Genomic DNA, 27,521 nt, shown 5'->3' with positions numbered 1-27,521 from the left:
TATATTGATATTTAGGCCTCTTTCTTCTCCTGAGCTCTTTTTTCAGACGCTGTTTTTGGCTGTTTTTGTTAAGGTCTGCACCCTTGAGTACTAACTCGGGTTCTTTCTCTTACTCCTAGGTTTTTGCCCCAATATGCAAACAGTGCATTTTGTTTACAGTGCGTGACTGAACAACAGAAAGTTATGGCTGTCCTTTTAATGACTTCCTGTATTCTTTTATAACATTTTTGCCTTTCAAATTGTGGTTACAGTACTCTGCAAAAGTGTCACGATATGGTTGCACAAATCGAATGACGCAGGAGATTAAGGAAAAGAACAGTCTTTAAAAATAAATCCAACAGGGAACTCAGGAGAACAACCGCATTTACACATAGACGACACCGAACAATGAACACAGTGAACACTGGGCTTAAATAACAAGGAGAACTAATGAGATAATTAACAGAACAGGTAAACGTTATCAATAATCAGACACACTGGGAAACTAGGTCAGATGACAGGCACAAGGAAAACAGAACCTAAACACAAGCAAGGAAAATGAAATCAAACAGAGCAGTGGTTCCCAAACTTTTTTGCTTGGAGTACCCCCTGAAGGGATTACCATCCTTCTGCGTACCCCCTCTCTTCCACTTCGACTGCAGTTACACCTTTACCATTAAGGGACAATATTTGCCCCTAAATTGATTTTCCAGTGCATATTTTTACCTTTATGAATAACTTTATAAAATAAATAATGTTATAAAATAAAAAAATAATATATAAAAATGTTCAATAGAGAAATATGCAATGATGGTAAAACTAAGTAAAACTTTTAAATATTAAACTAAAACCGCCAGTAGGTGGCAGCAAGTCACTGTTTTTATGAGTGAGTCATCGAGTCATTCATTCAGTAACGAAGCAAGTGGCTGTGAATGAATCATTGAATCATTGACTCTTATGATTCGTTCAAAGCCGCAGAATTGTTCGCGAAACAGAGACGTGTGTTGTAGTTCTGCTGTGGTTTCGTTAGAACTATTATTTCATTGCAAAATAGTAAATACAGACAGTACTGTGTTTAAAATGTACGTTTTTTTTTACCTGTTGTATAATAATGTCACGTTTGCATTCATGTGGATATTTGGGAACAATTGCGTTCTTGCTTATTATCATCATTAAATACAAGAACTCACACAAGGTATGTTTTTGTATCGGAGAAAGTTTGAGTCTTAAATCGAAATTAATCCATTATCTGTGTCTTTATTTGTTCTTCATGCGAGTAAAGTGCTAAATCCCTACTGTTACAAAGGTGCATTGTCGAGAACGACAGTAAGCGCGATTTAAGGCAGCAGATTCTGCACGCAATCTATCATATGCATGCTGCTTGTGTGGATACAGTCATTTTTTATTCCAAATGATGAGGTAATTTGATTAAATGTACTGGATTTGCGACATTTTGGCTCGGTTTTAATATTATTTTAAGATAGAATTAAATGAACTACTCAGCATTTGGTCGCGTACCCCTGTTGTCACCTCACGTACCCCCAGGGGTACGCGTACCCCAGTTTGGGAACCACTGAAACAGAGCATACACGTTACAAAATGAGTATACTCTGTCTGAATTTATAGATATTAATTATCATTATAAGATAGTAATTATCTCTGTTGCAATCCATGGAAAGATGACAAAATTTAAATTTATTAAATGTATGCCTAATAAAACCTGAGGAAAAATGTCATCAATATCTGTGAAATAAGTAAATTGATCCAATTTTACTTAAAAGAAGGATTGCAAAAACTAAAACACCCTTTGTTGAATTCAACAAACATGTAATATTCTAGTATGTATATGTATATACAGTTGTAAGAGTCGGGGGGTGAAAACTTTTGAATTTGAATATCGAGGTAAATTGTACTTATTTTTTCTTCCGGGAAACATGCAAGTATCTTCTGTTGGTTCCAATGGGCAGTACTAAATGAAAAGCAATGATATTTCAATAAAATAAGAAAAAATTGGACATCTTCATCTTGTTCAAAAGTTTTCACCCCCCGACTCTTAATGCATCGTGTTTCCTTCTGGAGCATCAGTGAATGTTTGAACCTTTTTTAATAGTTGTGTTTGAGTCCCTCAGTTGTCCTCAGTGTAATAAAATTGATCTGAAAATCATACAGTCACTGCTGGAAAGGGTTCAAATATGCAAAAGATGCTTGAAAACTGAAGAATCTGCAGGACCTGAAGGATTTTTCTGAAGAACAGAGCTCAGTTTAACTGCTCAGGACAAACAAGAGACTCATAAACAACCATCACAAAACATAAAAACAGTCGTGGATCATCAGGTAACCACACACAGTATTGAGAACCAATGGTTCACATACTTTTGAATGGGGGCATTTGAATAAATTCAGCTTTTTTGTTTTTTCTTGTGGACTACATGTAAACATCTTTTATGTAAAATATCTTACTCAGGACAGTACTAAACAAAAAATAACATGCATTTTGTATGATCTCTCTTATTTTGTTAAAATTTTGCACATTTTCACAGATTCTGCAAGTGGTTCACATTTTTCTTACAACTGTATGTGCTCTGACCCTTCTTGGCATTGAGTGTACAAGTTCATCTCAAATTGACAAATCTTTTCTGTTTAACGTGTGCTTGCGCGTGCCTCAAAAGACTTACAATGACTTAACAGCTACAAAAATACATAACAGCTACAAGTGTATGCACTACCTGCTTTATGCATGCACTATATAGGATAAATCACTAAACAGGATTTACCCCATTATACTTTACTGTCACGAATTGATAGGTGAAACAACAAACAGCCACCCACAAATAGTCTACAGGGAGTGCAGAATTATTAGGCAAGTTGATTTTCTGATCATATTTTTTTCCCAAGCACATTTTACCAATTCCAATCCACATCAATCTTAATAACTACTATTAATATTGTTTTTAATCATTTATAAGTGATATATAATTGTTCATGAAGGCTGGAAATGAAAAATGCCTTATATTCAGGTGTGCAGAATTATTAGGCAAGTTTTCTTTTACAGGCAAAATGAGCCAAAAAAGAGATTTAACTCAGACTGAAAAGTCAAAAATTATTAAATACTCATGAGAAGGACGCAATACTAATGCAATACTAGAAATTGCAAAGTTAAAGCATGACCAAGGGACAGCAAAATGCTCATTGGGTCAGCGGGGTCAGACAAAAACAGGTGGAAAAGAAAAGACACATGTTAACTGCAAAATAATTAAGAATTAAGTGTGAAACCATCAGGAACCCTTTAGTCTCCAGCGCCACCATTTTCCAGAACTGCAACCTACCTGGAGTCTCCAGAAGTGCAAGGTCTCAGGATCTCAGAGACTTAGGTTAGCTAAAGAATCCTAAAAAATGACCCGCACGTGATAAGAATCACAAGCTGAAGTGTTATAAAATACATGAAGACTGGGTTTTTATAGGCCTTATAAACAGACAGCTTGAGAGTGACTCCTGAAGGACCAGCACCACATCCTCTTGTACCACTGTTTGAAGAATTTATCTTCCAGAATCTGGCAGTAAGTTTTGGAAGATCATTTTTAGTCCATCTCTGCAAGACAGACATTTCAGGATAAGAGATGGACTAAAAGTGAACTCAAACACCTTACTGCCAGATTCTGGAAGATAAATTCTTCAAACAGTGGTAAAAGAGGATGTGGTGCTGGTCCTTCAGGAGTCACTCTCAAGCTGTCTGTTTATAAGGCCTATAAAAACCCAGTCTTCATGTATTTTATAACACTTCAGCTTGTGATTTTTATTAAGAGCAGGTCATTTTTTAGGATTCTTTAGCTAGCCTAAGTCTCTGAGATCCTGACACCTCACACTTCTGGAGACTCCAGGTAGGTTGCAGCTCTGGAAAATGGTGGCGCTGGAGACTAAAGGGTTCCTGATGGTTTCACACTTAATTCTTCACCTTAATTCTTAATTATTTTGCAGTTAACATGTGTCTTTTCTTTTCCACCTGTTTTTGTCTGACCCGCTGACCCAATGAGCATTTTGCTGTCCCTTGGTCATGCTTTAACTTTGCAATTTCTAGTATTGCATTAGTATTGCGTCCTTCTCATGAGTATTTAATAATTTTTGACTTTTCAGTCTGAGTTAAATCTCTTTTTTGGCTCATTTTGCCTGTAAAAGAAAACTTGCCTAATAATTCTGCACACCTGAATATAAGGCATTTTTCATTTCCAGCCTTCATGAACAATTATATATCACTTATAAATGATTAAAAACAATATTAATAGTAGTTATTAAGATTGATGTGGATTGGAATTGGTAAAATGTGCTTGGGAAAAAAATATGATCAGAAAATCAACTTGCCTAATAATTCTGCACTCCCTGTATAAACAAAGCATCAGGCTGTTTCTGAGTTTACAAGAACAACGGTTAAAGTTACTCAACAGGCTACAGAATAATACCAAAATTCCTCCGTTCAATTAGGCCTAAAACATTGAGAGTCACACAGACCTATAACAACCCAGCCACAACACATAATTGTGAATAACATGCCTTACCTTAACGCAGAATTGACCACAACTCCAGTGCCCCCACAACTTGATGCTCATGACAAGAATAGCATGTATAGTTATCTTTATTGAAGTCAATTAGGTTTAAATCGCCGTAATGCATGAATGAATGATATTTTTGCAATTTTACACATAATAATCCACGATGATCACATTACACGAAACTGAAATTGCATGTCAAATAACACATTGTAAATATTTTTTGAGACCCCCCAAAATTTCACAAATCATGTTTTCATGGGAGCCCATGTCTTATTAAGGGGAGCCGGGCTCCCCCTAGCTCCCTCATAGTTCGCACCTTCATAGTATTCATATCATAGTGATATTAATGATGTTGCCGTCTTCTTTTGTTAGTCATACCAAAGGATGAATGTGTGGGAGCAGGGAAGCCAGGGTAGTCGGCACAAGCGCCTTTCCATTATTGGAGAAACAACTGAAGAAGATCTTTGTGTCCTTTGGAAAGCCAGAACAGTGCATCTACACTGATGTGTTGAAGACACGGAAAACCCTTGAAGGCCAGTTTGTTTGTTTGTTTGTTTATTTTTTTACACCATGTTAGCATCAGGGCTATTTACATGGCAAACACAAGGTCAGTATCATAATCCGTAAAATTTAGATTATTATATAAACCTTTCAACTGGACATAAGATGGAAAATCTAAAATACTTTGGGGTGATACATTCTGAAATATTCCATGTAAACATATTTCTAAATAAAAGCATTTTCTAATAGTATCATAAAAATTACAATCCAACAGAATATGTTTAACAGTCAAAGGAAAGTCTTGAGTGACCCAGTCGGCACCTAATGAAGTCGACTTGGTCATGTCTTGATTTGAAGTTATGAAAGATACTTCTTTTTATACTGGGCTTTATTTCATACAGTTTATTATTTTTATTTTATCCATCCCATTCTTTCTGCCACTTGTTAGTGATGTACAGTCAAACCAAAAATTATTCAGACATTTTTTATATTTTTGATATATTTTTACTAGTTGGTGCAGGACACTATAGTTAATTTATGTGAATGAGGATAGCAAAATAAAGTAAACTGTGACATATTATACCCGAAGACCTGACCATGTTTTGACATAATTAAGATTTTTTTTTTTCTTTTTTTTCTGACACAGTTTAACTCATATTTTATTACCATTTTTTTAAACTATAGTGAATAAACTGCATGTATTAATGAATGAAAATGTTCAAGGTGTCTAAATAAATTTAGGTTTGACTGTATAAATTAATTAATGGTCTAAAATCAGAAGGTGGCATTTGCAAAGTGAGTTAATGTGCGTTGCAGTCCAGTGGCCAAGACATAAACAATCTGTATTTAAAGACTACAAGGTCAGGATGGCAGAGGATAATTCTGGTGTTTGGGAGGAGGGAGAAATACAAAATAGCACCTGCAAGGCCTGTAAAAACTGCACAACCTGTTGCTATCAACTCCTCACAAGGTACAACCTCCTGACCGATGCCTAAATCACATAATTGGATTGGCATACAAATTCCTGCTGACTCTGCCTGTGACACAGCTTGTGAGAGAAGTTTTTCCATCTTGAAATTCATCAAGAATCGCCTAAGGAGCACAAATTCCATGGCACACTTGGAGGCATTCATGCTGATGGCCACAGAGAAAGACATTCTCATGTCCCTTGACACTGACACTGTCATAGACCGAGTTGCTGAGAAAAGTGACCTGTTGAGGAGGCTTTTACTCCCCCAACATTAAATGCAGACACACAGAAAGACAGATGGCATAGACACAGAGAGAGAGAGAGCGAGAGAGAGAGCGAGAGAGGATTAAAACACTTTTATTTTTATCACAATTTATGCCTCATACATATTCACAATAATATAATAAAAAATAAAAACAATTAAATATTCAAGAACAACTGACCCTCAAAAACCACACACAATATATCTTTAAAACACCAAATATTACAAAAAAACATTTCATTATTCACAAGTTTGTAATAGGCAAATTCAATTTTGAGTCTTCCACCAACTAATTTCCTAAACATCATTTCCAAATCAGTGGTCCCAAGTTGTTCCCCTTTATTCTTTCTCGTTTTCCATATTGACAACTTTGCTGTTCCCAACAAATAATTTAACAAACATGTCATCCTTCTCATTGAATACCTATACTTAACACCCCCAATAAATAACCTATCAGAAAAATCTTCACCAAATTCTTTAAACAAATCCTTAAGAAAAATAAAAAACTCTTGTAGTCTTCCATATTTTAAAAATAAATGTTCTAAGTCTTCTTGTTCCCCACAGAATCTACATTCACTACCCACTGCTGGATTCAGATGCGCCACATGTCTGTCTGTAGCTATCGCCCCGTGAATAAGCCTCCACTGCAGATCTGCTGTCCTCTTCTCTATGGGAGGCTTATACAGGGCTCTCCACCTGTCTCTCACAAGGAAGTCTGGTCCCAACAAACCTGGCCACTTTGAAACCTTTATTCTCTTAAGAGAAACTTGATGTGTCACTTTTACTGAAGAATAGTAAATTGCTTTCTTTGATATTGATTCAAAACAGTCCAGCTGAGGTGTGTCAAAAGACAGAATTGAGTCCGTATTTTCTTCCACTCCCTCTTCAAGTACCACTGGAGACACTCTGATTTTTGGAAATTCCTCTTCTGTATCTTTTAAGTCCATTGACCAACTCCTTTCAATATACGCTCTGTTCACACTTGGTAAAACATTCCAGATCTCCTCTATCAGTTTAGAAACAAGACGTTCAGATTTCAATCCTGTCATTTCCTTAAGGATTTCAACCGGCTTCCATCCATCATCATTCAAAAGGATGTCTCATTTTCACAATACCATGACGCTTCAAAACTGAAGATACACTTACTGCCGACAAAAGCCTTGTTTGGATCATCGGATTAAAAAATAAAGGTTCTTCCATAGTCCATTGTCCTGTATCTTCACTACTTCGGTCCACTTTAAAAACTGTTTTCCAGGCCTGAAGCATTGACTTATAAAAGGGAGTGATCTCTGACAGGCTCACCTTCCCCAAGTCCATTATAAACAAATGTTTATCCAACCTGAGCCCACCTGCGTTCTTCAAAATAAATCTTGCAGTATGGGCCCAAGCTATGTCCTTTTGATATAAAAGTCTTTGTGCTGTTTGTATCCTGTAAGCCATCAACCGACTTCTCACATCCACCAGCCCTTGACCTCCTTCGTGAACAGGTAAATAAAGTGCTGCAGCATGGATCCAGTGTGCTCCACTCCAAAAAAAATTTACGATGATCCTTTGAATTTTACAAACCAACTCAACTGGAGGCTCCATAACTGTCATTTTATGCCACAATGTTGAAGCCACCAAGTTGTTAATGACCAAGACTCGCCCTCTGTATGACAATTGTGGTAATAGCCACTTCCATTTAGACAATCGGGCTGACACCTTCTCCAGCAATCCCTCCCAGTTCCTTCTCTGAAATTGCTCATTTCCCAAAAACACACCCAATGCTTTTATCCCCTCTCTACCCCAATGTAGACCACATGGTAGTTTTGGGAGTCCTACTTCTTCCCAATTACCCAATAATATATCCCTCACTTTTTCCCCAATTCACTCTGGCTGAGGATGCTTTTTCATATTTTCCAATAATTTTTGTTAAAACCTTCACATCATCTTGACTTTTTATAAACACGGTGACATCATCAGCATACGCTGATAAGGATACTTTAAATGCACTCTTTAAATCAGGAATTAAAATTCCAGTTAGTTCTTTTCTTAGCTGACACAAAAATGGTTCAATTACCAGACTTATATAACTGTCCAGAAAGTGGACAGCCTTGTCTTATACCCCTGGACATCCTTATAGGTGCACTCAATCCACCTCCAGCTTTGACCATTACAAAAGCATCAGAATACAACAACTTTATATAAGATATAAAATTTTCACCAAAACCAAATTCTTTTAAAACAGTGAAAAGATACTTATGATCAACTTGATCAAAAGCTTTCTCTTGATCAAGCGAAAGAACTCCTAAATCAAAACGATTACTTTGATTAAAATCAATCACATCACGCAATAAAAACAAATTGTCCATAATTGATCTATCAGGTATACAATAGGACTGGTCTCTATGAACTAATACATGTAGATATTTCTTAAGTCTGTTTGCTAGCACCTTTGAAAATATTTTGTAATCCGAGCAAAGCAACGACACTGGTCTCCAGTTTTTTAATAGTCCCAAGTCTCCTTTTTTAGGAATTAATGATAGAACTGCTCTGCAACAGCTCGTGGGTAATGTCTTTCTTTTAATGCAATCTATCATCAGTTCATTAAAATCTTGTCCAAGTAATTTCCAAAAAGCCTGATAAAACTCCACAGGTATACCATCCACTCCTGGGGATTTTCCAGTAGATAATTGTCCCATTGCATCTGTAAGCTCTTGCAAAGTTATCTGTTCATCCAGTGAGTTTCTTTGTTCATCTCTCAGCTGAGGCAAGTCACAAAGCAAGTCCACAATACTTTCAGAATCACAACTCTGAGCGCAATATAATTTAGAATAAAAATCTATTGTCATTTTTCTTATTTCAAGAGGGTCAGAAGTTATACTTCCATTAGGACATCTAATATGGCACAACTGTTTTTGTAAAACACTTTTCTTCTCCAAATTAAAAAAATATGCACTAGGAGCATCCATATCTTTGATTGAACAAATTCTTGATCTTATAAGTGCCCCTTTTACTTTTTCTTGCAAAAAAAAACTCCAAGTTCTTCTTTTTTCTTATTTAATCTTTCATTATTCACAGTTCCATTATTAATAAAAATGTCTTTCTCCAAGGACGCAATGTCTCTTTGTAAACTTTTAACTGTTGTTTTCATTAATGCAGTGGTATGTGAAGTATAGTTTTGACAGAAAATTCTAATATTAGCTTTACCTACATCCCACCATAAACTAAGATTTTCAAAAGTGTCTTTCTTAAGTTTCCAGTCATCCCAAAAAAACTGAAACTTTTCACAAAACCTGATGTCTTGTAACAATTTGACATTAAAATGCCAAAAATAACAAGGTTTAACCACTTTTTTTTTTTTTAAATTAAAATAAAAAATAATCATATGATGATCTGAAAAACCATTTGGCAAAATAGATACATTCATTACCTTATTATTCCAAATTTTCCCCAAATAAAATCTATCTAACCGAGCACCACTAACTTGATTACTAGATACCTTCAACCAAGTATATTGTCTAACTCCTATATTCCTACTTCTCCATAAATCTATTAAATCAAATTCATTTATAATTTTTAACAATTGCATACTTGATTGATTATGTGGTTCCTCTCCATTCCTATCAACTAAGAAATTTGTTGTGCAGTTCCAATCCCCCCCAATTATCATGCACACAGTATCATCAACATTTCTGAATAACTGATCTCAATTCCATAAAAAAAAAACCACTCGCTCAAGTCCATTATTAGGCGCATATACATTAATTAAGACAAATGTTATTCCTTCAATCTCTACTTTACTTAAAAGTGCTCTTCCTTTAACAATTTCATCTACTGATAAAATATTTACATTCAATTTTTTGGAAAAAAGAATAGCTACTCCAGCACTTGTATTTGTTCCATGGCTAAGAGCATATTTCCCTTCCCACCACATACCCCACTGAGTCTCATTATCATTATTTGTGTGCGTTTCTTGCAAAAAAACAATATCTACTTGCTTAACAAACTCTGAAATCATAGCTAATTTATTTCTATCTCTGCCCCCATTTATATTTAAGGAACCTAATTTTAGAAGTTCCATAGAAAGATGGAAAAAGAGGGAAAAAAAAAAAAAAAAAAAAAAAATGTAAACAGATACATGAAATAAAGTATGAAATTCACCCTGTGCATTTGAGCGTTCTATTTTTGTAAAGCTCTTTTTTCTCTCCGTAATTTAGCTATAATCTTCTTCAACCTGAACCTCTTCTTTTTACACAGGGCTTCAAAGCCAACAACTTTCTGCATTGACACCACTGACCATATAAACTTGTCTATATCCGGGAAAAAATCTGTCACCTGAACAGTTTTTCCAAACATCAAATCCAAAAACTCATTAATCTCTTGCACAGAGTAGGTTTCATCTATGTTCTGTGACCCAAACTGTCAAATGTCAGATAACTCAGACAATGTATCGTCTTCCTCATGGTTTTCAACATCATTTGAGCTTTCATTATTTTCAATAGGCCTACTAAACACTTCAACAATCAGCACTTTCACTTACTTTCTTTACCACTATTCCTGCACCGTGTTCCAAGACCTCACGTTCCTCTGCCACATTCACCACTTTATCTTCCTTATTTTGTCTTAGTTCAACATGTATCACATGATTCATCATTCTGAGCAATACTCTCCTCTTGAAACTGAAAAGTTGTACTATTTACCTTAACAACAGGTAACGTTATGCCACTAGGCCCTGCGGCCTCCTCATTTGCCTGTGCTCTGTGTGGGCATTCCAACTTTTTATGCACAATATCCCCACACTCAAAACACTTCAAACTTCCCGTGTTAACATAAATCATGTACGACTTTCCTTCATGTACCACTCTGAAAGACACATCCAATTCCGGTACATTCAGAAACATAAATACCTGTCTCCGAAAAGACAACACATGTTTCAGTGCTTCATGTTTACATCCCAACGGGATCATTTTAATCGCACTAGCACATTTACCATACTGAGCTAATGCCCGCTCAATGTCCTCATTCCCAATAAATGGGGGTACATTCGATATAAAAACTTTTGTCGTAGGTGTAACAAGTGGTGAAACAACAACAAAATCGCCACTTACCACAATTCCGTTGCTAACCAAGCGGCTCACTAGTCTCTCCTCTTTAACAAAAATCACTACCGCTTTGTTCATCCTGGAGGCCGAAGAAATGTTGTCGTATCCAACCTCTTCTCCGACCGCCAGCAGCACATCCTCCACTGACACACCCTGAGCAGGTACACAGCGGACTCCATGACGCCGTGAAACAGGTGGCTCTCCCCCCGTTACAAGGGACGCCATCCTGACGTTTCAGCGAACACCACCAAAACGTGATGTTAATGTCACAAATCAGCTTTACAAAAATATGTCTCAATTTCACTTTTTTCCTTAATTCAAATAAATAAGAAAGAGAAAATCAGACTTCCCAACACCTCTCCGTGAGCACCCTCACCCCAAAAACTCCCCGCATGCAGAGAGAGAGAGAGAGAGAGCGAGGGAGAGAGACATAAGAATACTCAAATTGTACAAACCCGATTCCAAAGAAGTTGGGACACTGTACAAATTGTGAATAAAAACAGAATGCAATGATGTGGAAGTTTCAAAGTTCAATATTTTATTCAGAATACAACATAGATGACATATCAAATGTTTAAACTGAGAAAATGTATAATTTTAAGGGAAAAATAAGTTGATTTTAAATTTCATGGCATTAACAAATCTCAAAAAAGTTGGGACAAGGCCATGTTTACCACTGTGTGGCATCCCCTCTTCTTTTTATAACAGTCTGCAAACGTCTGGGGACAGAGGAGACAAGTTGCTCAAGTTTAGGAATAGGAATGTTGTCCCATTCTTGTCTAATACAGGCTTCTAGTTGCTCAACTGTCTTAGGTCTTCTTTGTCGCATCTTCCTCTTTATGATGCACCAAATGTTTTCTATGGGTGAAAGATCTGGACTGCAGGCTGGCCATTTCAGTACCCGGATCCTTCTTCTATGCAGCCATGATGTTGTAATTGATGCAGTATGTGGTCTGGCATTGTCATGTTGGAAAATGCAAGGTCTTCCCTGAAAGAGACGACGTCTGGATGGGAGCATATGTTGTTCTAGAACTTGGATATACCTTTCAGCACTGATGGTGCCTTTCCAGATGTATAAGCTGCCCATGCCACACACACTCATGCAACCCCATACCATCAGAGATGCAGGCTTCTGAACCGAGCGCTGATAATAACTTGGGTTGTCCTTGTCCTCTTTAGTCCGGATGACATGGCGTCCCAGTTTTCCAAAAAGAACTTCAAATTTTGATTCGTCTGACCACAGAACAGTTTTCCACTTTGCCACAGTCCATTTTAAATGAGCCTTGGCCCAGAGAAAACGCCTGCGCTTCTGGATCATGTTTAGATATGGCTTCTTTTTTGACCTATAGAGTTTTAGCCGGCAACGGCGAATGGCACGGTGGATTGTGTTCACCGACAATGTTTTCTGGAAGAATTCCTGAGCCCATGTTGTGATTTCCATTACAGTAGCATTCCTGTATGTGATGCAGTGCCGTCTAAGGGCCCGAAGATCACGGGCATCCAGTATGGTTTTCCAGCCTTGACCCTTACGCACAGAGATTGTTCCAGATTCTCTGAATCTTTGGATGATATTATGCACTGTAGATGATAACTTTAAACTCTTTCCAATTTTTCTCTGAGAAACTGAGAAACTTTCTGATATTGCTCCACTATTTTTCGCCGCAGCATTGGGGGAATTGGTGATCCTCTGCCCATCTTGACTTCTGAGAGACACTGCCACTCTGAGAGGCTCTTTTTATACCCAATCATGTTGCCATTTGACCTAATAAGTTGCAAATTGGTCCTCCAGCTGTTCCTTATATGTACATTTAACTTTTCCGGCCTCTTATTGCTACCTGTCCCAACTTTTTTGGAATGTGTAGCTCTCATGAAATCCAAAATGAGCCAATATTTGGCATGACATTTCAAAATGTCTCACTTTCAACATTTGATATGTTATCTATATTCTATTGTGAATAAAATATAAGTTTATGAGATTTGTAAATTATTGCATTCCTATTTATCCTTTTTGTCCCAACTTTTTTGGAATCGGGTTTGTAGAATAGTTCTGTTGTTTCAGGTTTCTAGATTCTAGGTTTATGTTTATCATTATATGTCAAATTATACATTTTTGCGTTCTGCTATTTTTATGTAGATTTCAAGTATTTTAGTTAATGCAATAACAAATTTATTTCAATCACCATGGGTTTTGTGATGTTATTTGTCATTAATGTGATACATTGACTGCTGTAATACAGTGAGATAGTAGTGGCTGTTTGTAGTTGTCGTGAGGCCTACCTGGGGGAAAATCCAGGGCGTTTTTTTCTTTCAGTCCATCCCTGCTTATTTGTGCTGTAATATTTCCTTATTATTCTGAGGACAGGTACAACAAAGATCTTTTTCACACCAACATTTTTGCATGCTAATATTCATATTCATATAGAGACATTTGAGTTTATATTCAAATTCTAAAATCAGTGATGTACCTGATATCATTCCATATAAAATAGATAGAGATCATTAGTTAATAGAGGACAGACGATATCAGAAACAGCTGTGAACATACGGCAAGGTATACAAGGGTTTTTCAGATATTATTTGACTTCTTTAAAAATTTAACTTTTTATATGACCTCCATAGATTTATTGCTATGTTTTCTATATAATGAGTCATGATTGCATGTTTCCATATTTATTTTCTCTTCTATTCCTCTCCATTTTTAGAGCTAACTGAATCTCCTTTCATTACAATGGAGTATCTGAAGTATCTGATGCTGATATTTCTCATCAGTAAGTGTTTCTTAGTTTTCGTCAATATTTATAACAAGTCTGAAAGATTTTTATTAATTATTTATACATATTTTTAGAAATGAATGCAAAAAAAAATAAATAATAATAATTGTATTCCCTACAATGGCAATACAACAGCAGGTGTTTAAAAAGGACATCTAAGCACAAAGAAAATAACAATTTTAAATATTATTTAAAAAATAAATTTATTCTTAATAAATCAGATGATTTATTCTTACACATGACAGCCTAAAGTTTTTAAACTTCTAAACAGAGACACTGGAAGGAATTATTTTTAGAAGTTTTAAATGAAACTATAGTTTTTAATAAATGATTATTACATTTTATTATTACAAGAGAATGCTATTTCAGTCTTTCTACTTCAGAATTTCATGTTTAATTCAGTGAGTTACTTGCCATTTCTTTATAATTGTTTGTGAAATTGACTAGAAATTTCGGTAACACTTTAGTATAGGAAACACATATATTAACTATGACTTTTCCCTCAATAAACTCCTACTTTACTGCTTATTAATAGTTAGTAAGGTAGTTGTTAAGTTTAGGTATTGGGTATGACTAAGAATGTAGAATAAGTTCATGCAGAATAAGGCATTAATATGTGTTCAATAAGTACTAATAAATAGCCAATATTTTATTAATATGCATGCTAATAAGCAACTAGTTAAAAGACCCTAAAATAAAGTGTTGCCAAAATTTCAGAGTGAAAATTAATTCTAAATTTTTTTCAGTGCCTATAATAGGTCATCTGGTTGTACATCTTGGTTGTCTTCAAAGCATTATTGTTGTTGTTGCTGACAGTATGTGTTTCTAGTTGTCTAGTTGTACTACGGATGACTAACCATTTTAAAAAGCACAAAATTATATTAACAGTTATGAAGGCTATCAAGCAATTAGAAACAGTTGAAACAGTTATAATGAAGAGCATTGAAGTGTTTTGTATAGGTATGGTGAGCATTTTCTACTCATTGACTGAATAACATACAATTTTAAGGAAACATAGGTAGATCATTAATATTAATGTTTATAATACAGGGCTCAGGTACACTATGTAGGTGACTGGCAAATACTGCAGCTCTCTATCAGTCTACCTTTATTGCAGTAGTCCCCGAAATTATTTTACAGGCACCCAAAGCCCCCCAAAATAAATAAATGTGTTTCAGATGAGCATGAGATTGAAGCAAAGAAATATATATGTGCCAATATTTCTTGTAAGAATACATTTAAAAAAAAAAAAAATTGTATTCCCTACAGTGGCAATACAACAACAGGTGTTTAAAAAGGACATCTAACTAAGCATAAAGAAAATAACAATTTTAAATATTAAAAAAAAAAAAAAAAAAAAAAAATCTAATGATCTCAGATGATTTATTCTAACAATTATTATTATTTATAATTATTATCTTATTTATTCTTAGTGAAGTGAATAATTTATTTCCTTTTTTGGTAACACTTTATAATAACTGCACACTATTAATCATTAGTTAAGCATTGGTAAGTAGTTAATTCATCATTAATAAAGCATTGTCCCTACATTAATAGACATTAGTAATAAATACAGCTATAACTGCTTTATTTTTATTTATAGGCATATCTATAATGTGTTTAATAATTGTATTTTCATACTTTATTAATGATCAATTTATCATTTCTAAATTAAGTTTTACATTATTTACAAACCAGTTATTTTGGAGTTGTTTATTTAATGATTAAAAAAATATGTACATTTATACATCTTTTTATCTAGACATATATTAAATTACTCAGTGTGTTAATAAATGCTTTATTAGTATGTATTCCTACTGTATTTCGTAATTAATTCAGGTAGTTATAAAACATTTAGTAGCTGTCAGTTAACTATTTTTGTGAGCTCATCTAAAGTGAGGTCTATTTATGGCTTGTAAAGCTTTTACAAAGGAGATTTAAAGGCTCAGTTATCTTCTAAAAAGAAAAAGGAAGCAAACACAACACAGAGTGATACAGAACATGGAAATATTTATTTCAAGATGCAAAACATGAAACTGTACACTTGTACTCGATATAAAATAAAAATAAAAAACCTCTGCTATATCATATAAAAAAGGAACTTAATAAGCAATAAAATGAACAAAAAAGAACAAAATAAGCAAGAAATTGAATATAAAATATAAATATGTGTCAAGAAAATAAGCAAAAAAAAATCATTGCCAAATTTCACATAAAATCTTAGTGTGGCAAAAGATCAATTCTAGTTTTGTCAGTTCTACTTTTCAAACTGAAAACTCACAATTAGCTGAGAAACAAATATACTCAGCAAGTGAACAAACAATTTATGAAATGAACATTTTATGTAAATTCTTGCCATTTCAGTTTCTTACACTGGTTACAGTGACTGGATAGAACTGCTTGTACTTTCTTGAAATGTCATGAATCAATTTGCCAAATCATAATGGGTTTTTTTTTTGCCAGCCATTCATTCCACTGAATCACTGCAAGGTGCTCAGAAAGCAAACTCTCAGTTCGATTTTATTTGTTGTATTTTGGTACTCCTGTAATCCAGTGTTGGCACTGTTAAGTTTTCTGGAGGTGTACAGGAAGTTTTATTTTCTATGACATTGCAGAGGTTTATTTTCCATTTTATACGTTTCATTTTTTGCATCTTGAAATAAATATTTCTATGTTCTGTATCACTCTGTGTTGTGTTTCCTTTTTCTGTTTAGAAGATAACTGAGCCTTTAAATCTCCTTTGTAAAAGCTTTATGAGGCATAAAAAGTCCTTACTTTAGATGAGCTCACAAAAATAGTTACAACTACTATATGTTTTACAACTACCTGAATTAATCATGAATTACAATAGGAATGCGTGTTAATAAAGCATTTATTAACACACTGAGTAACAATTACTATATTCAGTTTACTTAATAGATGCTAAATCACAGAAATATAACATTTTGTAAATTACTTACTACACAAAAAATGTTTAAGTTGTAAATTCTGGCTAAAAGGGGTGACACTATGTCAATAGTCCACTTTAGACATTCTGCTAACTATAAGTAACTTTGCAAATCCATGTCAACTAACATGTTCCATACTTTTGAATGAGTCTCAACAATAAAAATATTTTAAAAATCTGATAAATAATCTATTGCAATATTATTAACGTTGTTGTTGTTTAGATCTTAAAAATATAAAAGTGACATCAGATCATAACCAAACTGAACAAGCTCGGATCAAACATTTCTGTTCATGTTTGTTCTGCTTTAATTTTAATGTTTAGCATTTTGGTTACTTTTAAAACCTATTAACTAAGCAATCATGTCTAATTTCCACAACCTGGGAATACACAGCCCTGAGTATATGGAAAGGGCTATGTGACATCTAGTGGCTACAATATGGTATTACAGATTATTTTTTTAGTCCTTTGATAAAGAAAGAGTTTTTGTAGCTGGAAGGCAGAGTTTGCACTGTACAACCACTTTGTTTGGATTTTCTTCTTTGAAAACAAAATAGCAGCAAAATTTCCATGAATTGAAAGCGTTTTTCCCTAGCCTGGATGCCAGCCGAACTTAGCCCTGCCCACAATATTTTGAGGTCGGGGAGTTCGGTCTGGACTCGATCCGTAGAGGAGTAATTATGCCCGAACAGAAACTGTTCGGACCAATCACATTGTCAGGGCGATGACTGACAGATTATCACCAGAAACGTAATCAGCCACGTCATCAAAGAGCGCTTGGGGAGTTTGATTGACAAGCGATCTAACCAATCAGAACGCCGCATCTGCCATTTTGTCCGACAAAGCATTCAGGAGTTAGAAGATTAACCTCGGTGGAGTTAAACTTGAAAAATTGTGCATATTGACGTCTTTCTGCGTTTGAAAAAACATTCATTTTCATGTTCATTCATGTTTATTTGATGCTATAAATGGACTATAGGAAGAGATGATCGGTTCACGAGCCTCTGCAATCTGTCACGATCATGGTCACAACCCATTAAAGAGCCACAAAACGGTTTTTATTGTTTGAATTTTTTAAATAACTACACAGTTTGAAAGCTGGGACTTTGTTTAATATCATAAGTGACCTGCTCTGTCTCGTCTGTCGATGTGTTGTCAGTTTCCTCTTTGCTCCGCGATGTATTTTCCACTCTGTGTGGCGTGACAGCGCCACGGCTTCTCGGACAAAGCAACAGTAACTAAGGGGGGCGGGTCTTTGCGAAAGGTCAATTAGTTTACAACAATGATGGCTGTTGTTGAAGAACTGAGATGTGTAGATTCCGCCATCGCGTCCGTTATAGAAGATATCGACAGTGCATTAATTTTAAAAAAGGAACAGAGGACCGCGATCAAGGCATTTGTCGATGGGAAAGATGTCTTTGCCGTCCTTCCTACGGGATTCGGCAAAAGTTTGATTTATCAGCTGGCCCCGATGGTCGCTAAGAAGAGTTCTGCTGACAACTATGCGTCGCTCAACATACGTCACTTACTCTGTAGCTCTGATTGGTTGTAGGTCTATCCAATTGAGGTCTTTCCTGGATCGGTTGAAATACGCCCCCATAATCAAAGCCCAATGGAGCAGTATCAGACTCATATTCGAACTAGAATTGAGTATGACCACGTCAGGCTAGTTTTTCCCCACAGGCAGCATCATTTCAACTAGCAGCAGTGATTCAATCTGCGTCTGAGGAGATCATAGACGGGTGTTATTTGCACATGCACCAGCAGGTGGCTCGCATGAGCCATCACTGGCAAAAGAACCAGGAAATACTGTATAATCAAGCAACGCTTAATATGGTGTTATTATGGCAAAATAATTATTTATTTAGTTTTAAATGAAACCATTGTAATCCTGATAGTATTCCCCCTTTTTTCAAAATGTTACTGTAATCTGATTACTATGTTTTTTTGACATAACTGTAACGAATTACAGTTACTGGATTTTTGTATCCTGATTATGTAACGGCGTTACATGTATTCCGTTACTCCCCAACCCTGGCTACAGACAGCAGGAATATTAGGCTGCTGTCCCTTTAAGACGTAATGCACAGATACAGTACACTGATACTGAACACATGCATGCGTTCTTGAGTATTTAAGTTCACTTAAGGCATAAGTTACTATGTTTGCAAGGATACTCACCAAGACGGGCATGTTGACATAATATTTGTGTGAATTTCTCCATTCTAGCACAAGATTTGAAAGACAACTCAATATTTGCGTGCTTTGGATGAGTGCACAAATCTTCTCACAGCACGCGCACCAGTTCATTTTCTCGTCTTGACCTCGAATGTTTAAATTGGCAAGGCTTAAATGAGTTTAGTTTAAACACAGATAGCAACGTGTGCTGTTCATGGCGTAAATGACTGCTAATATTCGAGCATACAGTACGGCACTCGCATTGAACAAAGTTTACAAAGAGTGACTGTTTTGTCCACGTTTTTTGATCATCGCTGTTGTTGTAATGTATTGTGAAAGCCATGCGTATCCATCGACAGAAACATACATTAGCCTAACTCTCTCTGTCTGTTTTATTTATTTTCAACAAATCTATATTATAGATGCATATGCGTCATCAGATATGAGATGAACCGCTGTGCAAGTGTGTGCCGAACACTTAACGACTTAAAGGTGCCCTCGAATGAAAAATTGAATTTATCTTGGCATAGTTGAATAACAAGAGTTCAGTACATGGAAATGACATACAGTGAGTCTCAAACTCCATTGTTTCCTCCTCCTTATATAAATCTCATTTGTTTAAAAGACCTCCGGAAGAACAGGCGAATCTCAACATAACACCGACTGTTACGTAGCAGTCGGGGTGTTCACCCCCAATATTTGCATATTCCAGCCCACGTTCCCAACATTATCATTATGAAAGGCATTAGACAAGGCAGTATTAACGTCTGGATCTGTGCACAGCTGAATCATCAGACTAGGTAAGCAAGCAAGAACAACAGCGAAAAATGGCAGATGGAGCAATAATAACTGACATGATCCATGATATTACATGATATTTTTAGTGATATTTGTAAATTGTCTTTCTAAATGTTTCGTTAGCATGTTGCTAATGTACTGTTAAATGTGGTTAAAGTTACCATCGTTACCATTCACGGAGACAAGAGAGCGTCGCTATTTTCATTTTTAAACACTTGCAGTCTGTATAATGCATAAACACAACTTCATTTTTTATAAATCTCTCCAACAGTGTGTAATGTTAGCTTTAGCGACGCAGCATAGCCTCAAACTCATTCACAATCAATGTAAACAATATAACAGTATACAATACTCACATAATCCGACGCATGCATGCCGCATGCATGACGAACACTTTGTAAAGATCCATTTTGAGGGTTATATTAGCTGTGTAAACTTTGTTAAGGCACTGTTTAAGGCAAGCACAAGCTTTGTGGGCGGAGAGCGCGCGATTTAAAGAGGCCACAGCATAAATCGGCGCGTTTATAATGATGCCCCAAAATAGGCAGTTAAAAAAATTAATTAAAAAAAATCTATGGGGTATTTTGAGCTGAAACTTCACAGACACATTCAGGGGACACCTTAGACTTATATTACATCTTTTAAAAACATGATCTAGGGCAACTTTAATCAAAATATATTTGTATATTATAATTTTTCTTGCTGAATACATTTATGAGTTAACAATTTAGCCACAGCTAGATTCAGGATGTGAAGTGATTATCAGCTTATTCATGCCCAATCAGTTAGATTATCTATCAACTGGAGTATCACCAGAATATAAAATACTGAAATGAGCAGATATTCTGCAACAGCTAGATTGTGAACCACAACGTATTGTTTCATCTTGAACATACTCACACTGTTTAACTTTTTAACTACTTCTCTCCTTTTACGTTTTAGATGACACAAGAAAAGCTGTAGAAGGTAATGTTTTTAAACTTTAAAGTATAAAAAATATCTCAGATTTGGTGAATTATGTACATCACTATTCCCTTCAGCACAGGGCTGTGGTGTTTCCTCACTGAGCACTGGTATTGTGGGAGGTGAGAATGCATCTGCAGGGAACTGGCCTTGGCATGTCAGTCTACACTTTTTTAACTATTACATCTGTGGAGGATCCCTCATCAGCCACGAATGGGTGCTCACTGCGGCTCACTGTGTTTCCTTCTTGTAAGAACACAAAATAGATTTGTAAATCAAGTAATGTGTGATTTAATGTGATAGTGTATTTGTTAGTGAGTGCATTAATTACAGAGCTAACATAATGAGAGTCTTTTCTTCCACATTCAGACCCTCAGCCAGATACTGGACTGTTTATCTGGGTAGACAGAGCCAAAACATTTCAGTCTCTAACCCAAACGAGGTGAGTCGAAGAGTCCGATCCATCATTATACATCCAGACTACGACTCGTATCAATTCACTAATGACATCGCTTTGCTGAGATTGAGTGTGCCAGTGAACTTTACCAGCTACATCAGCCCAATCTGCCTGGCTGCTAATGATAGTGTCTTTCACAACGGCACCACCTGCTGGTCCACTGGATGGAGAAGAACTGGCTTTGTAGGTAATGATCATCGGTTTGATGCATTGGACTACATGTAATCTGGATTATATAGTCAGATTAAAAAAATAAAAAAAGAAAGACTTGTTATTGTACAACATTTTATTTTAAACATTACTAGTAGATATATATTGGTAAAATGAGACACTTTATTTTACTTACACTTTTAATTAGGGCCCACATACTGTAACCTGACATTATACCTTAATGAAAAGCTTAGGATTTCTCTTACATTAGTCAAATAAAATAAATACAAATTTAAAAAAAGAAGAATTACTGTACTTTACTGTAAATAATACTGTAAATACTGTACTGTAAATACTTGGAAAAACAACAATGAACCTCTTCTGACAAAATGCCAGTACAAGCCCACTGACCAAACTGAACTAACTCCAGATTTACTTCAGACAATATTAGCATGGGTATATATATATATATATATATATATATATATATATATATATATATATACAGTACAGTCCAAAAGTTTGGAACCACTAAGATTTTTAATGTTTTTAAAAGAAGTTTCGTCTGCTTCACCAAGGCTACATTTATTTAATTAAAAATACAGTAAAAAACAGTAATATTGTGAAATATTATTACAATTTAAAATAACTTGTGTACTGTTTAAATATATTTGACAAAGTAATTTATTCCTTGTGATGCAAAGCTGAATTTTCAGCATCGTTACTCCAGTCTTCAGTGTCACATGATCCTTCAGAAATCATTCTAATATGCTGATTCTGCTGCTCAATAAACATTTATGATTATTTTCAATGTTGAAAACAGTTGTGTACTTTTTTTTTCAGGATTCCTTGATGAATAGAAAGTTCAAAAGAACAGCATTTATCTGAAATACAAAGCTTCTGTAGCATTATACACTACCGTTCAAAAGTTTGGGGTCAGTAAGAATTTTTTTTTTATTTTTATTTTTTTGAAAAGAAATTAAAGAAATGAATACTTTTATTCAGCAAGGATGCATTAAATCAATCAAAAGTGGCAGTAAAGACATTTATAATGTTACAAAAGATTAGATTTCAGATAAACACTGTTCTTTTGAACTTTCTATTCATCAAATAATCCTGAAAAAAAATATTGTACACAAATATTTTGTACAAGTTGTACACATTAAATGTTTCTTGAGCAGCAGATCAGCATATTAGAATGATTTCTGAAGGATCATGTGACACTGAAGACTGGAGTAATGATGCTGAAAATTCAGCTTTGCATCACAGGAATAAATTACTTTGTGAAATATATTCAAATAGAAAACAGTTATTTTAAATTGTAATAATATTTCACAATATTACTGTTTTTTACTGTATTTTTAATTAAATAAATGTAGCCTTGGTGAGCAGACGAAACTTCTTTTAAAAACATTAAAAATCTTAGTGGTTCCAAACTTTTGGACTGTACTGTATATATATATATATATAAATATGATCTTTATTTCATTTTTTTCTATGTTTGTAAAGCGCTTTGAGATGTTACCTTTCCCATCTAGTTGTAGCCAATATGCTATGCTATATAGAGGTTAAATATAGCCGTAATATTAGGGTGACCAGACGTCCCCGTTTTCCAGGGACAGTCCCAGTTTTTGGTGTTCTGTCCCCGACTGGAGCTGTCCCCGGAAATTTCCCCGTTAGCTCCTTCAAAACAACCCGCATATACATTGCAAAAAGACCTACTGTCTGCTGGAGAAATTGTGTAGTGATCATGTTCACCAACAGAGGGGGCTGACTTGGATCACGTGAGGCACTTTACGTTAATCAGTTTCTTGTGGATTAGCATGTTGGTTCTTTCTATCGCTACCAGGTTAAACTTGTATTGAAATGTGCCTAATAATGATCATATAACATTTTTTAATGAATGTTAGTACATAAATTCATAAAATTTTAATGAATTAAATATGTATTAAATTACAATTAAGTTTTGGTGTAATCTTAAATTTTGTAAGCGCCATGCAGTGACTAATTTGCAGCTAATAAAGACTGCAGTAAAACACATTCCACAAACAATGCAGTCCTACTGTACATTTACTAGTATAGTGTACTAGTAAATATAGTGTTATATACTAATATAGTGACTTGTGAATACATTTATTATTTTTTTATTACATTTATGTTTTCTTCATATGACAATTAGGCGCCGAGTCCAGTTCTGGAACTCTACAGGAAGTGAAGGTAAATGTGGTGGGGAATAAGGAGTGTGACTGCAGGTTTCAAGACATCCCATTTTTGGACATACCAATCACTCCGACAGTGATCTGTGCTGGAGGAGAGACAGGCACAGGAACATGTTTTGTAAGTTGCAATAGTTCCCACAACAATGTTGAATTCTTGATTGTGATTGATTGTGACACTTTTGAAAGGGGTTTTCTTTCTTTCACTCATAGCTGAAAGATGCTGAGATGTGACTGCCTCCATAACCTGCCAATAAACAAACAGTGCAAAGTTACGAGAAGATTTTATTAACCAAATGAATTATATTCATTATCTTTAGGAATAAAGTCATGCATTTTATGCAAGGAGTTAGGCATTTCAAACAGGCAAAAAGACAGATGTGCCACTCGTTTAGGTGTCTGAGATTGCTTCCTTATATGTCGTTTTGCATTAAATAAAATGATTTAAAGCACAGTTATGATTTTACAGATAAAATATAACATACACAAACCTGAAATTCTCAGAGGAAATGCACTAATTCTGCAACACTGAGAAGAGGGAACTACCATGGAGCCTGGATGAGAGAATTCAAACAGCCCGCGCTCACTCAGCTGTTGAGTTCCTTTCAGTCGATCACTCTCGATGTCTCGTTGGAGAAGACTGGCGAATTGGGATCTCACTTAGAGGGACCAATCTACTTTGAGTGTAAACTAAACAAGCCAGTGCACATTGGCATGCGATTATTGCATTCAGCTGCTCTGCCTCGCAGTGTGGGTATAAATGAGCAGCAGGTGTAAGCGCATATCAGCTTTTCGCTTTGGAGCCAAGCTGTTCATTTCTCTGAATGCTCTACAATCTATGGATTTGTGTTTTCTACATGTTGGCGAGACAGCATTTCAGTGGTGGCCACATTCTCCAGCTGACTTCAAACAAACAGCTGCTTTCACCGTTTCGGGAACAGTGGCGTTGCCCAAGTCAAATCCTGAGTTGATGGCTATGCTTGCCCAGGCTACTGAGAAGGTCGGGCTTGTGTGGAACCCTCCACGTGTCCCGAGCCTTCGATGTTGGGCGATTGGTTTCTCGGGGAGGCCCGTGTGGATTCTCAGTGCCCTGCCCCGGTGCCTTTCTTCCCGGAAGTGCATGAAGAGCTTACCAGGTCATGGACGGCACCTTATACTGCCAAAAACTGGTTTCTTCTCCCCCTTTACCACCCTCGATGGTGGGGCGGCTAAGGGGTATACGGGGATCCCCCCGATGGAGCGGTCAGTTGCGATACAGTTGTGTCCAAATACTGCCTCCACCTGCCGTGGTGACACATTGCTCCCCTGACGGGCCTGTAGATATTTGTCTAGTCTTACTGGCAATGCCTATGGAGCCTGTGGGGAAGCTGCCTCAGCCTTACACGCTATAGTGTTCTGCAAGTTCATAAGGCACTAAAGAACTTGCACAAGGATGGTCACGACCCGGAAGTTCTCCAGGAACTCTGTACTGCAAAGGACCTCACTCTACTAATGACAAAGGACACGGCGCTGGACACTGTGACATGCAGTGTCCACTTTTGTGGTCCAGGAGCACCATCTCTAGCTGTGTCTGGACAACATAAGGGATGTCAACAAAGGGTTCTTAAATTCCCCCCGTGTCCCAGACCGGTCTCTTCGGCGACATGGATGAGAGCTTCGCCCAGCAGTTCTCAGCCACACAGAAGCAGACTGAGGCCATCAAGTACATCCTGCCACAGTGGACAGCTGCTGTACCTACCCATCTGCCAGCTGCAGCACCTCAGCCTGCTCGTCGCTGAGAGCACCCGCCTGCGTCTGCCCCCACTCTCACGTAGCAGCAGTCTTCTCCCAAGCAGCGTCATGGAGCCAGGCGTGGACAGCTAGCGGTTCCCACATTCTCAACAAAAAAACGATTTCCTCTATCTCTGGGCCCTAAGAGAGCATGGTGAGCAATGGGTGGCAAAGAGCCTCACCACTCTTATCCTCCTCTTCTGTTGGCAGTGGGCAGTAGTGGGCGGTTTGAGGGCATGAACAAGTCTACTCACACACCCTGTTCCCAACCATGGAACCAGATAAGTGTTGCACCACATAATCAGACCCCACTGTGGGCCACCTTGAAGAGAGAGCCCCTCGAGCTGGATCCCTGTGCTCCACCTTGCTGCCCTCGCTGTGGGTACATCTGTGGTTCCCTTGGTCTCTGAGAGCCTGGCTAGCACCCCCCCCCCCCCCCCCCCCCCAATCCGTCTTGCTGGCTCCTTCGAACCATAAGACTTGTCTATGCGATTCAGCTTGCCCCGTGTCCCCCCCAAGTTCAGAAACATCCAGTTCACTTCAGTGAAGGCTGTCGATGCCCCTGTCTTGAGAGCGGAGATTGCAGTCCTACTGGCAAAGGACAAGATAGAGCTGGTCCCTCCAGCCGATATGAAGGCAGGATTTTACAGCCCCTATTTCATTGTACCCAAGAAAGGCAGTGGGTTATAGCCGATCTTGGATCTGTGAGGTTTGAACTGAGCATTACACAAGGTACTGTTCAAAATGCTGATGCAGAAACATGTCTTCAGGTGAATCTGTCCCTAAGATAGGTTTGCAGCAATCGACCTGAAGGAAGTTTACTCTCATGTCTTGATTCTCCCTCGACACAGGCCATTCCTGCGCTTTACGTTTAAGGGTTGAACTTAACAGTACAAAGTCCTACCCTTCAGGCTGGCCCTGTCGTCCTGCGTCTTCACGAAAGTCGTGGAGGTGGCCCTTGTTTCTATGAGAGAACTGGGCATTCAAAATCATCAACTATCTTGATGAATGGCTCATACTAGCACAGTCTTGTGATCAGTTATTCGAACACAGGGACTTGGTGCTCTACCACCTCAGCCAACTGGGTCTTCAGGTAAACTAGGAAAAGAGCAAACTCTTGCCTGTGCAGAGGATCTCTTTTCTCGGAATGGAGCTGGACACTGTCCAACAGACAGCACACCTTATACAGAAGAGCATGTCCAGTCAGTGCTGAACTGCTTGAATACGTTCAAAGACAGGACAGGGGTCCCACTGAAACTTTTTTTGGAACAGGTGTCCAGGCAGGCTGTGATATTCACGGATGCCCCTGCCACCAGCTGAGGTGCCACGTACAATGGGGCATGCAGTTTCAATGGTTTGGACGGGACATCAACTGCTTCAAGTTGCTGGCACTAAGTCTTCCTCTGTGCTGCCTCAAAAGGCCGCTACAGGGCAAAGAAGTGCTGGTCCATACGGACAACGCTGTGACCATTGCGTACATCAACCATCAAGGTGGTCTGCGCTCCTGTTGAATGTCGCCCTCCATCTCCTCCTCTGCAGTCAAAAGAAACTGATGTTGCTTAGGGCCACTCACATTTCCGGCGTGCTCAACTTGTGTGGGCAACAAGCTCTCACGAGCTTCGCTACTGGGAGAGTGGTGACTCTATCCCCAGGCGGTCCAGCTGATTTGGCGTCAGAAATGTATGCACTTAATTATGGTCTTATACATTTTTAAAAATAGTATTTTTCATGTTAATATGTGGAAGTGGATTATGGTAATGCCATATGGAACAACTATTTTTTAAATAAGCTGTTTTTAATGAGGTTGAGTTGAAAAAATGTTCTCTAGGCTTGTAATCAAAAATAGGACATCTGTACATTTGTTTGTTGCAAGACAATGCAACTGAGATGCTTACATTTGCTTGCTGGGGTAATATTGCTTGTCAACTGAA

At 36.9% G+C, this 27,521-nt stretch overlaps 1 protein-coding gene across 1 annotated transcript in view; it reads left to right on the top strand.

The window, feature by feature from the left end:
• The first annotated feature begins 13,823 nt into the window (after nucleotides 1-13,823).
• LOC125255960 overlaps nucleotides 13,824-27,521 on the top strand; it is a 43,896-nt gene continuing 30,198 nt past the window's right edge. Inside the window, 6 exon segments of the mRNA XM_048171571.1 lie at nucleotides 13,824-13,891; nucleotides 14,043-14,108; nucleotides 20,977-21,000; nucleotides 21,075-21,246; nucleotides 21,367-21,641; nucleotides 23,784-23,941. Coding sequence (XP_048027528.1) covers nucleotides 14,069-14,108; nucleotides 20,977-21,000; nucleotides 21,075-21,246; nucleotides 21,367-21,641; nucleotides 23,784-23,941 — 669 coding nt within the window. The 5' untranslated portion in view covers nucleotides 13,824-13,891; nucleotides 14,043-14,068.

The sequence above is a fragment of the Megalobrama amblycephala genome, linkage group LG20 (genome assembly GCF_018812025.1).
Source record: "Megalobrama amblycephala isolate DHTTF-2021 linkage group LG20, ASM1881202v1, whole genome shotgun sequence".
NCBI lineage: Eukaryota > Metazoa > Chordata > Actinopteri > Cypriniformes > Xenocyprididae > Megalobrama > Megalobrama amblycephala.
The sequence above is the reverse complement of the archived record's forward strand: the minus strand, read 5'-3'. Positions and strand labels throughout refer to the sequence as shown.